General features: G+C 46.2%; 6 protein-coding genes across 6 annotated transcripts; 3 read left to right on the top strand and 3 right to left on the bottom strand.

Annotated features, from left to right (window-relative positions):
* Nucleotides 1-59: 59 nt before the first annotated feature.
* On the bottom strand, nucleotides 60-3,511 carry SH3PX1 (sorting nexin 33-like protein SH3PX1). The gene is made up of 3 exons (XM_017079381.4): nucleotides 2,621-3,511; nucleotides 1,225-1,877; nucleotides 60-648 (listed from the first exon to the last, which is right to left on the bottom strand). The coding sequence occupies exons 1-3, from the start codon at nucleotides 3,371-3,373 to the stop codon at nucleotides 357-359; spliced, it is 1,698 nt and encodes a 565-aa protein (XP_016934870.2). The 5' UTR covers nucleotides 3,374-3,511; the 3' UTR covers nucleotides 60-356.
* An 822-nt stretch (nucleotides 3,512-4,333) lies between these two features.
* vsg (visgun) lies at nucleotides 4,334-7,640 on the top strand. Its single transcript, XM_017079354.4, is given in 2 exon segments — nucleotides 4,334-4,647; nucleotides 5,719-7,640. Coding segments are annotated over 2 exon segments (777 nt in total). The 5' UTR covers nucleotides 4,334-4,574; the 3' UTR covers nucleotides 6,423-7,640.
* Nucleotides 7,641-7,719: 79 nt separating this feature from the next.
* On the bottom strand, nucleotides 7,720-8,964 carry LOC108012497 (nucleolin). Its single transcript, XM_017077906.4, has one exon. The coding sequence runs from the start codon at nucleotides 8,894-8,896 to the stop codon at nucleotides 7,784-7,786; it is 1,113 nt and encodes a 370-aa protein (XP_016933395.3). The 5' UTR covers nucleotides 8,897-8,964; the 3' UTR covers nucleotides 7,720-7,783.
* Nucleotides 8,965-9,204: 240 nt separating this feature from the next.
* On the top strand, nucleotides 9,205-10,394 carry LOC108013560 (uncharacterized). Its single transcript, XM_017079476.4, has 2 exons — nucleotides 9,205-9,343; nucleotides 9,408-10,394. Exons 1-2 carry the CDS (start codon nucleotides 9,256-9,258, stop codon nucleotides 10,370-10,372), a joined length of 1,053 nt encoding a protein of 350 aa, XP_016934965.3. The 5' UTR covers nucleotides 9,205-9,255; the 3' UTR covers nucleotides 10,373-10,394.
* nbs (nibrin) lies at nucleotides 10,288-13,090 on the bottom strand. Its single transcript, XM_017079474.4, has 4 exons — nucleotides 12,998-13,090; nucleotides 12,120-12,935; nucleotides 10,532-12,060; nucleotides 10,288-10,475 (listed from the first exon to the last, which is right to left on the bottom strand). Exons 1-4 carry the CDS (start codon nucleotides 13,014-13,016, stop codon nucleotides 10,395-10,397), a joined length of 2,445 nt encoding a protein of 814 aa, XP_016934963.3. The 5' UTR covers nucleotides 13,017-13,090; the 3' UTR covers nucleotides 10,288-10,394.
* Nucleotides 13,091-13,197: 107 nt separating this feature from the next.
* On the top strand, nucleotides 13,198-16,456 carry defl (Integrator complex subunit 7). Its single transcript, XM_017079554.4, has 2 exons — nucleotides 13,198-14,787; nucleotides 14,843-16,456. The coding sequence occupies exons 1-2, from the start codon at nucleotides 13,321-13,323 to the stop codon at nucleotides 16,376-16,378; spliced, it is 3,003 nt and encodes a 1,000-aa protein (XP_016935043.3). The 5' UTR covers nucleotides 13,198-13,320; the 3' UTR covers nucleotides 16,379-16,456.
* Nucleotides 16,457-16,681: the final 225 nt, after the last annotated feature.

Below are 16,681 nucleotides of genomic sequence, written 5' to 3'. Positions count from 1 at the left end.
CGACTTTTACTTTGGGTGCTTTTATCTATTCAGATAATTCAGGGACGACACACAAGTGCTTATGTATAAATAAATTTATATTTGCTTTTCAAGTTCAGTGTGTATAATAGGCATATAAAAGTTAATTTCTGTATAAATACGCAACTTTTCACTTACAAACAAACATTATTTTCTCGTTTAACATTTAGTTAGAACCACGCTTAAAATAAGAGTTCCTTTCTAAGGCATTTGAAATGCGCGCGTGCGAATGTTTTCAGCTATATCTGTGTGTTTTCTGTGGAAGTGTGTGCCCGGTATGGTTTCTTTGTTTCTTTGTGCTCCCAGCCGATCTCCAGCGATATTTCAAGGGGCCCCATCTACTCGATCTGGCGGCTGGCCTCCTGCAGACGCGCCACCACGCCCTGATAGAACTTAATCTGTTCGGCAATGAAGTTCTTTAGCGTGTGCTTCAAATGCGTATCCCGTTCGCTCTTAAAGTGGGTCAGCTCGGCCAGAACCGTGTAGGAGACGACATCCGTGCGCCGGTTGACGTCGTGCAGCTGGGGATTGTTCATCCTGCCCTCGCCGGCCAATCGCTCGCATTCCTTGCGCTTCTGTATGGCACCCTTGTGCGTGGAGAAGATGTCCGGAAAGCAGTTAAGAACGCCCCTTTTGAAAAGACAAAAATAGAAATTAGTTAATGGCTTCTAGATTATTCTGTATACCAAATATAGATGGAAAGTTACTTCATTCTCAAGAAGACAGAACTCAAATTCGTACGCCGATAAAGGTCAACATACTTAAGAAAAAAGAATCTAAAATAAACTATTGGCAACTAATCGATTTTTCTGGCGAAAGTATACGTTTAATTAAACAAGTGGCTCTTGGGCGTTTACCAAAGAACCATAGTGATTTCTAGAATAAAGTGTTTACTGCCTAAAGGTAAACAATTTAAACAATAACAATTCGTTTGCTTACAATAAAAGGTGTAAAAAACCCAATGCATTCATTTTACATTTAATATTTAAAATAATTATTTTTATTTGCTTTTGTAATTGTGAGTAATCCCAATTATCTTCAATTGCTTTTGCAACTTGATTACGAACATCTGTACATGTTCATAAAAGGTAAACAAAATTAGTCATAATCGAAACTATAAATATCGTTTTGATGTCTTCTATCCAATTACGAATCAATGAAAGTTCCTAACTCTGCTTCCCATCACATTTTGCGAGGCCAACTCACCTGTAGATATGCAGTCGATCCGAGAGGGGGATCCAATCCTGCTTTGGCTGTTCGCCAAAGTTCTGGCCAATACCGATAAAGATGCCACCGATGCGGCCGACGCTCTCGGACAGCGGAACCGCGTTCCGGGTGGGCGCACGCCGTTCGTCAATGGCCAACGCCTTGGCCAGGTCGGAAAGTCCGTCGCCGATACGCTGGAACTCCTTTTTACTCTGCGTCATGGAGCGCTTGGCCATGTCGTTGGAAATATTGTTCAGGTTGCGCACGGCCACGTCCATGCTGTGGATGAACTGTGTGCCCAGCTCCAACTGGGCGTCCACCTTGGAGTGCAGCAGATTCTTGTCCGGCGGCGAGATGGCCAAACAATAGTTGACGCCCATGTAGGGATCGCGTTCCGCCTTGCGCTTGCCGGACTTCCAGATCTTCTCGTCGCGACAGGTCAGGAAATGGTACCAGACCTCACATTTGGAGATCACCGGATGACGGCACACCCAGTCGACGAACTCCTGCAGCTGCACCCGCCGATGTTCCACGAATTGCTCTTCATAGCGGCCGGAGATCTGCTTGTCCGGTAGCGGTGGGACTGGAATAAGGCAGAACTTGTCCACCAAACGTTCGTGCAGCCAGTCGAAATGCTTGTAGCGACGCGACACCTAACGAAAGGGAAACCCAGATTAGATATGACCAATTAATTGTGAAATGTGACACGGAAAGAGGAACACGGAGAAGGGGTCAGCGGTTGGTGCTGCTGAGTCATTCCCCGCGGCGGTTCACAGGCAGAAGCAATCATCGCAGTGGCGTTGGCTACCAGTTGGTCAGAATTGCACCAACAAAGAAGAATTTTAAGTGCTCTTACGACGCTGTAATGCCCTACTTCTCATTATGTACTCTTGAAAAAGATGAAAACTTTTAGTAACAGATAAGTTTACTTGTTGTTTAAAAATAACTTTCAGAACTTTATCGAGTTTTAATATTAAATATTAATTTCAGATGAAATAAAGGCTTTTAAATGATTACATAATGATATTTTAATGCAAATACCATTAAAATTTTAAAAAATCTAAAGTTCATTCTCAAGAGATCTGGAAAGTTAGATTAAGATAACCAAAACAAACCGAGAAGCATATCTACTGTCCAATTAACTTTTATGTACAGAAAGGTTACTTTAGGGTCGATTCAGTTGGGAAAAGTTGGCCGGCAATTAGTGCGGAGTTTCAATAAACAAAGGATGGGCCTTCCTTCACTTCGGCCACGCTTTGTCTTCCCGAAAGCACATGACCCAGCCCAAATTACCCTTGGCAGAGGGTAGAGCGCACAAAGCACTGCACCCGTAGTTACACACTCATGCGGCGGGGAGCTTTATCGTATTGTGTTGTTAATCACGGCGCCAACTTACGGATATGTTGTTGAAACTAGGCGTCAGTTGGTAGGCGATGAACGTCTTCATCCCCTTGAACTTGGACTCCTTTTTGGGGCTGGCCACCACAACGGAGTAGGGCGAATGGTTCTGCGTCCACTGATAGATGGAGTCCTCCACCTGTGTGATGTAGGCCATCTCGCATTCAGGTATCTTCTCCTTGGTGCTGGACAAGCCGAGTATATACGAATCGGAGCTCTTGGCAAACATGCCTTTCTTGACGGTGCCGGCAGAACCGGTTCCTCCAGCAACGGAGGCCAGCGATTGGGTGTCATCGCTGGGGGCGATGGGTAGGTGTTTGTTATCATAGTCGCTGGTGGAGTGCGATAATCCGCCAGCGCGAGCTGCCTGACCGGCGGACTTCTGGCCACCTGGTCCAATCTCCGAGTAGGTTTCATTGTCATCGCTCCAGTCGTCCTCGTCATCCCAGTTACTCCCGTCGTCGTCGGCCGTCTGATCGTATCGCGGCAGCGGGGGCGAGGCGAAGGGATCCGGCACCTGGGGCACTGAGGTGGCTCCGCTGGCGCTCAGCTTCTGGGCCTCTGCCGCCGACATCACCTCCACGTAGGCCGCCGGAAAGAGGCCGATCTGCCCCCGGGCGTTCTTGCCCTCCCACCAGCCCTCACCCACGTCGCTCCGCGTCACCGAGAGCACATCACCCGTGGCGATCGAGAGCTCCGAGGAGCCCGGCTCCCCGCTAAAGTCGTACATGGCGCGCACGTACGAGGTCATCTTGGTCCTCTCCTGGTCGTTCCGCTGCGTTCCTCTAGGCGAATTCCAATCCCGTGTCCACAGGGGCCATAAACAGACAAAAAATAACCACTGAAATCTGAATCACCAACAGTGGAGTGTGGCCGTGCCAGCGGTTGCGAAAGTATACTGAAATTTACCTTTTTGTTGCGGAACAATAAGATAAAAGTGCAGTAATTTTCAGATGGGGAGTTCTTGTAAGGGATTTTTATACATATATTCAAAGTTTTTATATTCCAAGCCGACTCTGTTTTGAAAAATATTAAAATATTTTCTTAATTGTAGACAGACTAATTTAATGCTAATTAAAAACTTTTCCTCAAACGACTTAATGCATATATTAAAAGAATAGTAAAACGTTTTCTTGGTAAAGAACTCACATTATTTGTTAATATTTTTATTTGTTTTTGCAAACCGGTAAAGATGGCTTTGTATAATTTGTGTATACAAGTTCAAACATATAAGTAACAGCGGCATTTAGTCAATAAATATATCTGATTCCAATGACGCTGTCTCTTAAATCTGCCAGAAATAAATTCGGTTTTAAACATTTGATATGTTTGCTCTTAAGTGAATGATAAGTAATAAGTATCCGTATGGTACTCTGATGAATCTTTAATCTAATTTGATCCAAATATAAAATAAAGAAAATAATTGCAGAACAGATTTTGAGGGACATTAGAATGCTTGTGATGTATAATACTCGCGATAAATTACAAGGTATAATTAAAGATTTTAATATTCTTGTGAAACTTTTTTAATGATTAAAATAAAAATAAATAAACAGAGCTTTATAACACGTATGTGTTATTTTGGCAATTACTAACTAAACGGTCTCCCGAATAATTTTAGGGAATCCCCCTACCATTTGGTGTAACAGACCAGGGCTGCAAAACACGGCTCAGCTGGCGATGTATCGAGATGCACCGAAGTATCGAGTTGGCATAAAAAAATCTGGTCTTCGTGTCGTGTTGTTCATTCCTTAATTGCGCGTTGCTTTAATTTGTGGGTGAGCAAAATCGGAGCTCGGCGACATCGCCAGTTGTGCAATACTCGGTTCCAGCGGTATCTGTGGAGTCCCCCCCCACTTGGAAAACACTCTTTTCGGCCGCACATACTTGCAGATACTTCACTTTGTCACTTTGCCGAGATTCTATTATATTCTTGCTCTTAAACGACCACAATGAATCGGCAGGCGAAATTCCTAGTCGTGTGCCTGTTTGTGGGCCTCTTCTCCGCGAATCTGTGCGACGAAGGTGAGTCTTGGATCAAATTAAATCGAATTGAAATCAAATTGAAAACACGGAACACTCATTTCTCAATTATGCACCCACACACACTTGCATCTGCAGGCGTACGTGTGCGCAAACACTTTCGTGGGTGTGTGTGTGTGTGTGGGGGGGGTTTCTAAATGGCAATTCCTATATTGAATATCAATTCTCCGGCCATTTTCTCTTCCTGCGATTGGGGGTAATGTTCTCGTTAACTGAATTATCTGAAACTTTCTCAAGAACCAAACCTTTAAAAACATACCAAAATCCACCCATCATATTGGCCATCTTTTCGTATCAACAGAGTTTTAACCCAATTTCAGTGACACATATTTTGTGTCATCATCATCTTTGATTTCTCATAAATAAAATACAGTTTCAAGCGTTTTTTGTTTCTTGTTCAATATTATTTTGTTGACCAAAACACTTCTTATATTCACATACCCGTTATATTTACCCTAATCTTACAATATTTGTGAAATAAATATATGTTGTCATCGTTTTCTTCGAAAACCAACATCTTTTTTTTCTTAAAAATATTGAAAGTCGATGAATGACATTTCCTTTGCTCTTATCACATTTGACATTTAATTTGCTTTTAAATTTTTGGTGACGCATAAATTCACATACACATAAATATTTATCAGATATTTAATTTTCTGTTTATTTTACCAAGCCCAGTATTTAATTCCTTCACAATCAACGTTCTGATAATTACATATCGTTAATCATATTTATTTCTTTGCAAAGTTTGACATCGTAATAAATGTATGGTTTATTTTTTGTTAAGCAGAAAAGGTTTATCATCAGAAAACTTTTAAGTTGTTTTCCATAATTTCACTAATTGAAACTTTGAGATAAGAAAGCTATTCAAGTAAAAAAATCTTCCAGTTGTTAGTTTATTGATTTCACAAATTTTATAATAGGTTGAATTGCAGTTATTTATTTATATCTTACATTTAGCGAACTAGTTGCCAAGTTACAATCATTAGTTAATCTTGACAATATGAACCCAACATACATATGTACTAATTCATTAATTTACGCAACCGGCAGTAACCACAGTGGCTCCCAAAGACACAACCACGGTGGACCCAAAGAACACCACCACCAGCGCCCCGCCGCCAGATACCACCACTCCATCTACCACACCGGCGACCACCACTACCGAGAAGACCACTACGTCCACGACGCCAGAAACCACGACTCAGTCGACGACAACAACATCTTCGACCACTGAGAAGACCACTACTTCGTCTACTACTCTGGCACCCAACACCACCACCACAACCCCGGCATCCACGACCAGTTCTTCGACCACTCCGTCTCCGAATTCGACCACCACTACGGAACCGCCACACACATCGACCACTCCGGCGCCGAAGCCAGTGCCGTGCGGCCACTTCGATGGATCCTCGTTCATCGGCGGGATCGTGCTGACCCTGGGCCTGCTGGCCATCGGACTGGTGGCCTACAAGTTCTACAAGGCTCGCAACGAGCGCAACTACCACACCCTTTGAGCCGCCACCGCCTTTACGTCGGCCTTCAATGCGGCAGCCGGAGCGGCGGCGGCCAGCAGCAGTGCCGCATCAACGGATGCGGAACGAGTGCGGTTCGTCCAGCCTTCGATACCGCTAAGGTCGCCGCCGGCGCAGCCACCACCACCGCCACCCATCCAGGTGGGTGTCAGTGGGGGCGGTGCGGCGTCAGCTCCACAAAACTGCTCGCCATCGGCCCGAGATCGGCTACTGCATACGTAATTTAAACGCGGGGAACACAACACACACACAATATTACCCAATATAACTGCTATCCAAAGAGATCCCCCCAACACACAGAACAGAAAACAGTCAAGTAAAGTCAACGATAACCCCTAGAGCGGACCCAGATAGTAGGAGCAGGCTCTTAATTCTTGAATACTTTCCTTATCACTCACATGACCCAAACACACTCTGGAAAAAACAACCACAAACCACAAATATTTGTCTTTTTATGCATTGCATCCATATGTAAGGGTACGTTTTTTGCAAACATCAGTTTATCAGCGAACTTGAGCGGATGTTCAACGCCTTATAGAGGAGCCCGTGGAGCCTGTCGCAGGGCAATTCCAAGGGCGACCATGAACAGAAAAATGAGTAATGTAATGAGATCGAAACGAAACGAATTGAGAGGAGTAAGAACAAATAACAGCAAATATGTGAGACTGCTTGATAGCGAGAAAGTGAACAGATCAGAAAATGGAAAGCGGCTGGCGACGGCTTTGTTTCTGGAATTCATGGAGCTACGAAAGGAAATATAAATTTTGATTATATTTACACAATTTTTGAATAACTAAAATCAATTCTGTCTAGAAACTAAGAATATCTACTACCTAAACCGAGCTATACAAAATGGAAACGCGTTTCAATTTCCTCATTTAATGTGCATTTTTTTCTTCATCGTAAAAAATAACGTTTGCTGCGTTTCCCCCACTTATCTATCTATCGATTCTCCTCAACCCGCTCACCCCGGGCCCTGTGTAGTATGGCTAAAAATCAATAAAGCGACTCACGATGCACAGCAACAGGATTTACGGATTGTGGTGCACGGTTGATATGCGTTTATATGCAATATAAACACGTATACACCGCTGAGTGGATATTACAACCTGTGGGAGCCCCATGTTAATGCATATATACGCAAATGTTGAATATTTTGTACTAGAATTGAAACTATACATATGAATTACTTTTACCTACCCGCGCTTACTGTTGGATAAATACACATTTTAAGCTACAAATTGATCACATGAACCCGTCAAGTTTACGCATATGCAAATGAAAACTCTGTGCACATGAAAATCTCATAAGTATATAAGCTAAAGTAACCAATCAATGTATATCCAGTAAATCACTCAGCCGGCTTACTACAAATATATATATATAAATATATCTATGTCTGTATATCGTGTACGATAATAAATATTTTAAAAATTTAAACGAGTTTTCTATTTAAGCGTTTTTTTTTTGATAGTATTCCTTATTACCAACAAGACTTGTTCTGTTGATTAAAACTAGCTTTATGTTTGGTTATACAATCAAAATGGTTAATTTTATTTAAATTAGGAAACATTAACTACTTTCTACTCTGCGCTCAGTTTCTTTAACTTTTTAGGTGTCTTAATATTAGTGGTTTTTTCCTTGGGTGTCTTCCTCTTCAGATTTTCTTTCGGTTTCTGTTGAATGCTTTTTTCAGGTTTCTTAATTTTGGGGGACTCCCCTTTTTCCGCCTTAGATTTCTCATTATCTTCAACCTTCAGGGCTTTCTTGGTGGGAGATTTCCCCTTATCCGCCTTTCTCTTCAGCTTATCTTTTGCGCTCCGCTTTTTCTGAGTGTTGAAGCGCAGTATCAGTGGCGTGCCCGCCAGGCTGAGCTTTTGTTTGATGACCTTGCGTGCATCGTGGGTGGTTGGCAGGGTTACGGTGGCCGCACTGGAGTCACGGAATTTTCCCTTGCCCGGCCGTATTTGAATGTCCACCGCCTCCGGGAACAACTGGCGCACCTGGGCCACGGAACTGGTCTTGGGCAGATTGGTAATGACCACCGATGAGGTGAAGTTGCCCTTGGACAACACCTTCTTGGTGGCGCGCTTCATCAGGGCTTTGGTGCGTTTATTCTCCACGGATGTCTGCTTGCGGTTCACCAGCTCGTTGACAAAATCATCGGAGTCGGTCTTGGGCAGCGACACAAATATACCCTTGTACTTGTCCTTATCGATGGAGGCCTTGATGTCTTCGTATGCCTTATCACGATCCTCCTTGGTCTTAAAGTCCACCAAGCAGAAACGGGCGTGCTTCTGGCGAGGTTTCGTGGACTTGAGTACCAGCGGGTGCAGTGCCTTCACCATGGCATTGAACTCATCCACATCCAGGGGCAGTTTCTGGGGAAAGCGGACGTACAGCCGGGTGCCCTTCAGCTGCTCGTACTTGGTGTGGATCTTCTGGTCGATGATCTCCGCCCGGCTTTTGGGCTCGGGCTTGGCATCCTCGTCCTCGTCATCATCTTCATCGGATTCGGTGGCACTAGCATCCAGATCCAGTTCGGATCCATCGGAATCCTCCTCTTCGGAGTCCTCCGCCTGCAGTTCCTCTTCATCTGAGTCCTCTGCCTGCAGTTCCTCTTCGTCGGAAGCCTCGGAGTCTCCTGACAGCAGTTCCTCCTCCTCGGATGCGCTTTCCACCTGCTCTTTCTTCATTTTTAACGGGGAAATTAAACTGTTTTCTTTTTAAATTGCTTCGCACGTGTACGCTTTAGTGTGACCAGAGCAGGCGATCCGGGAAACTCAGCGTCACATTTGTAGCTAGAGTCAGTGTTGCCCACAGCTGATTAATAATCTTGCTCAAAGCTAATTTCAAATAATAATTTAAAATACAAATACTTTAACATGCCTAAAATAAGTACATTCTTCTAAAAATTAAATAAGTAGCATTCCTTTATTTTCTTCGTCAGGCGTTAACCATTTCTATAACTTTTTTGTAAACAGCCAAATTTAGCCATAAATCACAGCATCACTATTAGACTGTTTATTTTATTTACCTTTTTTCGAACCGCAACATGGAAATGGATAATCCGTGTTTTTGGAATGAATTTGAATTAAAACAACCTCCGTTGGTGACCCTGCAAGTGGAGGACACAGGATTCGGTAAGTGTCACCCGTTGCCAACGGTTCAAGATCACTATTGTACAGATAATCCCCTCCCAAACAGCCAAAAATGTGTTCGTGGTCATCAACAGGTTCCTGCAACAGTTGTCCGAACCAGAGGCCAAGGATTTCGAGGAGACGGCGGCGTTAATTGGACGACTGATGGCGCGCCGAAAGAACTCCTTCCGAAATATGCCGGGATTCCGGGCTGTCTGCAAACTGAATGCTGCGCTGTGCCGCCTGCTCCGTTTGGATTTGTCCAGAGATCTGGTACAGTTCCGCGGCGCTCTACCGGATGTGTGCGATGAGGACTTGGGCGGAGCTATGCCCACACGGAGTAGCTTCGAGTACATTTTGGTGCGCCTGCTGGGTTTCTATCACCTCCACGAGCGGATCAGAGAATGCTGCCTTACGGCGGCCACCTATTTCACCCAACTCCTGCGGAACAACTTCTTCATGGACTTCATCACGCTGCTCATCGCCGCCATTGCCAAGATCAACAAGCTGAGTTCCTTGCAGGCCAGCAAAAGTGCCAGTCTATACAATAAGCTGCGGCCGCAGGTGGCTAACTTTCCGCTGGTGGCCAAGCACAAGTTCCTGGCGGAGGGACAAGAGCTTCCTGCAAAGTTAGAGCCTCTTAAGAGCTCACCGAATGAAAACAAAGCAGTCAGCAACACACCTGATTTGGTTCTGATACCCAAAAAGGTTGTCACCAAAATGGAAAAAGCCAAACTGGAGGCCAAATCCGATGTGGGCACTGTTATAGCCAGAAAGGAAGCACCCTCTGAAGTTCTAAGCAAACCCAAATTCAATGAAGAGGCTCTAGCTACTGTGGCGGATGCACAGCGGTTTATTGCCCGCGAGACCAAGGCCAGAAAGCAGAATCCTCCACCAGATAGTTGCCTCACCAAGAGTATACCGAAGCACGAGTGGTTGGCCGCACAGACGCTGTTTCAGCGTAAGATGTCCAAAGATCCCGCAAAGGCTTTGAACATATTTCGCAAGTTTATTGTTAGTAAAATAAAGTAACACTCAAGTTAAGGACAAACAATTATACACAGGTCACCATGCCATCAGCCAGCTGCAGACTCTTAAGAGCCACAATTCGCCTCTGTGGATGAGGGTTATTTGTCTAGAAAGGAATACAAAATAATAACTAAATCTTTTCTTCATTAATTCAAAACTCACCTTGACAAACTTCTTAAAGTTCTTGCGCCCGCTGTACTTGCTCACCGAATCCTCAAGAGAGGCATCCACCTCCTCTTGGGAGCGATTCACGATATTTAGGTTGCACATGCGCACCTGTATGCTGTCTTTCATGGAAGCCAGCCACTTCTCCTCTTCGGGATCTGCCTTAATAGAGGTTTCCAGCTTAACTTCTCCATCTGCCTCGGATTTGATATCATCGTGCAGCCTGCTACACGATAACCAACCACTGATGTCCACTTTTTTTGGCAGCTCCTTTCGCTGAACTACAATGTATTTGGATTTCTTTTTGGTTCCCTCTTCAGGCTGGAAGGGTTCGGTCAACACGGAATCCTGGTCAACACTATCGCTTGGTCTTTCTGAATTAAAGTTAAACAAACCATCGGTGGAATCTTCATTGTTCTCCTCCTGATTCTTCTTTTTCTTTTTGCTGTCCGCAAAGTTAAAGAGATTTTCACAATCGTCGCTATCGCTTTCGTTGAGCGGTTCCAAGCGCAAACGCTTACGAGGTTGGGTCTGCGATTGCGACTCCGAGTGGGAGGCTGAATGTGATTGGGATTTTTCCAGAAAGTTGATAACACTTATTTTGCCCTTGCCCGCTGACTTAGGCTGAGCAGTTGTAACCGCTGCTTTCTGGGGAGTTTTCCGGAACTGAAAGAGTCCCCCCTCATCATCTTCGTCATCCACAGCCACAGATAGGACAGGACGTTTGGGTGGCATTGGTAGCTTCTCCGGCGGTTGGTTTGTTATATTTGTAGCCACTGATTTGGCATTGAGACGAGGCGATATCCTGGTGGCAGCTACAGCTTCTGGTTTCTTCCTGGCCGAAGAAGGGGCGTCTACAGCTGATGATTTTTTTGGCTCCTGGGAATTGTCGTTGTCCTCATCCGAGGAGTCAACACAATAGACGCGTTTGCCCGCCTTTGGCATTTGTCTTTTTGAACCTGCAACTGGAACTGGTGGTTCTACAGCTTTGGCTTCATCGACAGCTTTGCTTCGCCTTGTCATGTGTTGCTTTTGAACAGGAGCAGTCGTTTTTGGCTTTACAGATTCCTCTTCATCCGGCGAATCCAGTAGTATGACATTCTTGGCTTTACTGTTTCCTTTCTCGGCAGGTAAGGGTTTGGCTCTTTTGGATGCAGCTGATTCCTTCTCCTCATCAGAGGAGTCGACTGCAATGGCATGACTCCTTTTACGCAAAGAACTTTTTGACGATTGAGGTTCCAAAACAGGCACGGAAGGCTCCTTCTCCATATCGCATTCGTCCGACTCAGGCACCACTAATTCAGAAATAGGTGTTTCAATGGATTGCGCTGAATTACGTTCCGTGTTGGGCACAATGATCGACGAGTTGAACGCCATCGAGGAAGTTACAGACTCTGTGGTCGGTAATGAATCTGAGATGATAAACTTATGCGCTGGGTTGCAGAACTCTTTGATGGAGCAATGTATCAAGGCCATGCCAATCTCGTACTCCTGAATAATACGTCGGCCACTCTGCTCCAGGATATCTAAAGAATATGTATTGTTTACTTGTTTCTGTTGATTTGTACATTACTGCCAGACCTACCTTGTATACTATTGATCGATTCAGTGGCCTGTGACTGAGTTGAAGGCACATACTGTATGACTATCACATCACCCTTTGTTAGGAATGTTTTGCGCACTCCCGAATTAATGTCCTTGCAGACTGCCCCAGCTTTTTGCACCACAGATCCGTACATTTCAAAGTGTTTGCGATTCATGAAGACGAACGTTTTGCCTGCAAAAAGACGAGTACGTTCGGGTCGCCATGTGACATCCATATTGGTGGGCTGGTAATCCTCAGGCTGCGGCCAACCCTCCTTCACATGGACGCTCTGCGCCGCCTGGAGCAGCTTTCTCCAGTAGGCAAAGGTCACAATCGGTTTGTTCTCAAGCATGGCGTGCAGTAGTTTCACGGTCACCGAGGCCTCGTTCATCGTGAGATGGGAGCACTCATCGGTCCAGTTTGAGCTCACAGTTCCGCCCATGGGTTTGAGTATCTCCGCCAGCTCCTGGATCTCGGGTCGGGTCAAGGCGGAGACCGTGGTGATCAACTTTAAGCGGGTCACTTGCCAGATGCTCAAGTTTGCGCCAAATCGAACTCGAGTTCCATCAGGCAAGGGAGTCATTGTCTTGGCAGGGACTTTACGGGGCTTCTGGGAGTTTCTGGGGAAGGTGAAGGTGCCATATCTGGAGCCAAGATCCTCAATTTGCAGGCAATCATCCTCCTCCTCTTCTCCTGGCAGGTGGATTTGTACATGATTCCTACTTATACTCAAATCCTGCGCAACAATCAAATCCGTGGCCAGGCGACCCACGGTGTAAACCTTCTTAGCTGGTAACAAAACAAACTTTTCATCATCTGATGAAATAAATTAAAGTGTTATTGTACAATATGAAATGCTTTTTAGCCAATTTACTCGCCTTTTGTTAGAACAAACATAATTTCAAAACAAACACAAAATTGCTAACTCAAAAATGCAGTGTGACCTTAGCTAGTGCTATCTACACAGGGACAAAAACTATGCTGTGATTTTAAATTTTATACGGAGTCCCCTAATCGCTTAACTATCGCAAAGTGATAAAATATCGATGCAATGTATATCGCCATTCCCTCCTAATGGCAAAACTAGCAAGAAGAAGCATTTGCAGCCGGTTTGTTTTTGTGTCGTTTTCGCTTGGATCCATAGAAAAACTGAATAATCCGGATTTATCACCGATTAATGTGAGTGAGGACACCTTGAACAATGGCTCACCTCACCGGCACCCGCGTCAGCAGCTTTAATGAGAGCTTTCTCAACGAGAATGAGCACGACTCGAATGCCGTGCTCATGGAACTGGACAAGGGATTACGGAGCGCCAAGCAGGGAATACAGTGCGAGGCGATCGTTCGCTTCCCGCGGCTCTTCGAGAAGTATCCCTTTCCCATCCTGATCAACTCGTCGTTCATCAAACTGGCCGAGTTCTTTGTCAGTGGCTCGAATCTCCTGCGCTTCTGGGTGCTCCGCGTCTGCCAGCAGAGCGAGAATCACCTGGACAAGATTCTCAACATCGATAACTTTGTGCGCCGCATCTTCATGGTGATGCACTCCAACGATCCGGTGGCTCGGGCCCTGCTCCTGCGCACTCTAGGCGCCGTTTCCCGTGTGATTCCCGAGAAGCAACAGGTCCATCATGCCATCCGACGTGCCCTGGATAGCCACGACACCGTTGAGGTGGAGGCGGCCATCTACGCCAGCAGCTGCTTCGCTGCCCAGTCCAGTTCGTTTGCTATCAGTATGTGCGCCAAGATCTCGGACATGATTGAATCGCTGCAGGTGCCAGTGCCGATGAAGCTGCTCCTGATTCCCGTGCTGCGGCACATGCATCACGAAGCCACCACAGCTGCGCTGGTCAGCAGGCTGTGCATGGATCTGCTGCCCAAGTACCCGGCCCAGAGCTTCGTTGTGGCCATTATAGACACCCTCACGCAGTTGTCTTCCCGCACGCTGGTAGGAGTGCCTGGCCAGTTGGATGTATTGCTGGATTTCATGCAGGATTTGAGGACCCCCGTGCGCATCCAGGTGCTGCGCTCCTTTAACGAATTGGCCGGCCGGCAAAGTGTTCATGCCTGGCCCAAACCAGTCATTGAAGCTCTTATCGGTCGATTCGAGTTGTGTACCAACTCCCAGGAGCAGTTTCTCTTTCTTTCCATCTTGCTGAAGCTCAGCGAGTGCCCACTCACCTGCCAGCAGTTGCTGCGTGACCATCGCGTGGCCCTGCTCCGTCTGTGCGTCCAGTGCATCAGCAAGTTGGACGACTACACCACTGCCACTCAGGCCATGGCCGTGCTCTCTGTTTTAGTGGCTTTTGGACTGAAGAAGGAGGCATACAGCGAGCAGGTAGATGAGATTCTTCACATGGTCAACCTTCACATGGAGGGATTACTTCTCTGCACGGCCAAGCGGCCGGAGTGTACCCGGGATCTGCGTAGGGTGTTGACCTACGGCATACGAATCACTCAAGCTAATGCTGAATTTGGAACCTCCTTCATTGAAATCGTCACCAATACCCTGGGCGATAAGGCAGCCTATCCGCCGGCCAATGCGGAACTCATGTGTGAGGCACTCGTGGGTCTCTGCGAGCATTTCCAGTTGCGCAAATACGCTTTCTCCACAGCAGAGGAATTAATAGGAGATGACGCCATGGAGACTGATGAACCGCTTCCACCCAAGGTAACTTTTGATTTAAAAACTTGGTTAACAATTAGCTAATCTTATTTAATTGTAGGTAAATCCAATGCTGGCTCGCCTGCCGCTCATCTTGCACAAGCTAAACACCATAATCGACCAAGAGAGCTGCGAGCAACAGTTGCGCACCGTGGAGATCTTGAGTGCCTTGGTGCTTCAGACCACCATGGGCTGTTATCTGCCGCAGAAGGTGGTGCAGTGTTTTGAAAAGTGCCTGGGCAGACTGAATTGCTGGACACTTTACAGAATTGCACGCACTGCTAGTCGCTATGGTCACCACTATGTGGCTGCTCACATTTACACCAAGGTCTCCCAGATAGTGATCAGCGATCACATGCACTACTTCCTGGTGGCTCTGTCGCAGATCTCGCAGGCGGAGTGCATCCTAAATTATGGCTTGGAGTACGCCTATATGCGAGATAATTATGCACCGAAAGCGGCTCCGGAACCTTTGATGCCGTTGATGAAGCGTTTGGAAACCGCAAGCAATCTCTACCAACAAGCACTGGCTAGCCTGCGGGCCTGCTCCTCCCCACAGCATCCGTGCACCTTTCAGCTGGAGTATCTGAAGATAAGGGCACAGTTTCTGCAGACCCTACACCTCGCAGTGACCGTGAAGAATGCTCAGGTGATTGTGCCACCGCCGGCGATAGCTGGTAGTTTGGCTCAGAACTCACGGGATTACCTACAGAAGTTTGGGCATGTCACGAATCAGCTGCGCAAGCTGGTCAAGGCTTTAAAAGCCTGTGAAGAGACCTATGCCAGACTCTACAAATCATCCTTTGATGCGGATCATGTGACGCTGGAGTTTCTCGAGGTGGCTGAGTTCCAATGTGCTCTTTTTGCCCACATCATTGAATCGATTTGCTATGCCACTCCGCCGGAGCCACCTGTTTTCCTAACCACTGGCGATCACCCGGAGACACGCTACTTCGCCGCCAGTTGCCAGCGCATGGAGCAGATGCAAAAGAACCTTCCCCAGGAGCCGGCTAATGCCAAGACCATTAGCAACCGACATTTGGATGTGATCATTGCGCAGATTGAGATAATAACGAAGACACCGCTATGCCTGCCGCGCTACTTCTTCCAGATTCTGCAGTCCACCCAGATCAAGCTGTCGGTGAGTCCGCAGCCCAGGAGTGCCACAGAACCCGTGAATGTCCAGTCGGGCAGTAATCTGGTGATTAAGGTAGAGGGTGTTCTGCAGCATTTCAGCAAGCAGAAGAAGCACTTCCGGCGCGTGGAGTCTGTACAACTGAGTCTCACCTCACAGTTGATTACACCACCGCCCCGATCCTCCCAAGATCTTCCGAAACAGGCAGCCAATGACACGGTGACCCTGAACCAGATTGTAAAACCGCAGAGAGATTTCCTTTCCGGCAGCTTCCTGCTGCCCATCTCAAGTGGCGGGCACTTTCAGGTGACGCTGGAAACGTTCGTGGTGGACGAGAACGGAATAACCTGGTGCACTGGGCCCAAATCGTCGATGGTGGTGCGGGTGCTGGAGGATCCAACCAAGCAGGGAGCTCCAGCTCCGAGTACTTCCCAAGCGGTGGGACAGACGAGAAGGTTTTGAACCAGAGCTGCTTAAGACTTAAAATAAAATATTTGTAAATAAAACATGTATTCTACATAGGTAGAATCTTTTTTCTGAGTTTCTTTCGTTTTTTGAGCCTTCTTTCTAAGTTTCTGATCTTTCTTTTGGACCTTCGCACGTTCTTTCTGATTTTCGGAACATTATTTCGTTCTTTAAGACCATTTTTTTGAACTTGTGGCTTTGATAGAATTTTCGTCCGCAGTTTCAGACATTCTAGATAAGTTTCGGATTTATGTTCGGACTTTTTCGGAGTTTTGTACTTTTGTTGAGAGTTTTGAACAT

The sequence above is a fragment of the Drosophila suzukii genome, chromosome 3, assembly GCF_043229965.1.
Source record: "Drosophila suzukii chromosome 3, CBGP_Dsuzu_IsoJpt1.0, whole genome shotgun sequence".
NCBI classification, from domain to species: domain Eukaryota; kingdom Metazoa; phylum Arthropoda; class Insecta; order Diptera; family Drosophilidae; genus Drosophila; species Drosophila suzukii.
Note: the sequence above shows the minus strand (reverse complement) of the source record. Positions and strands in the feature narration are given on the sequence as shown.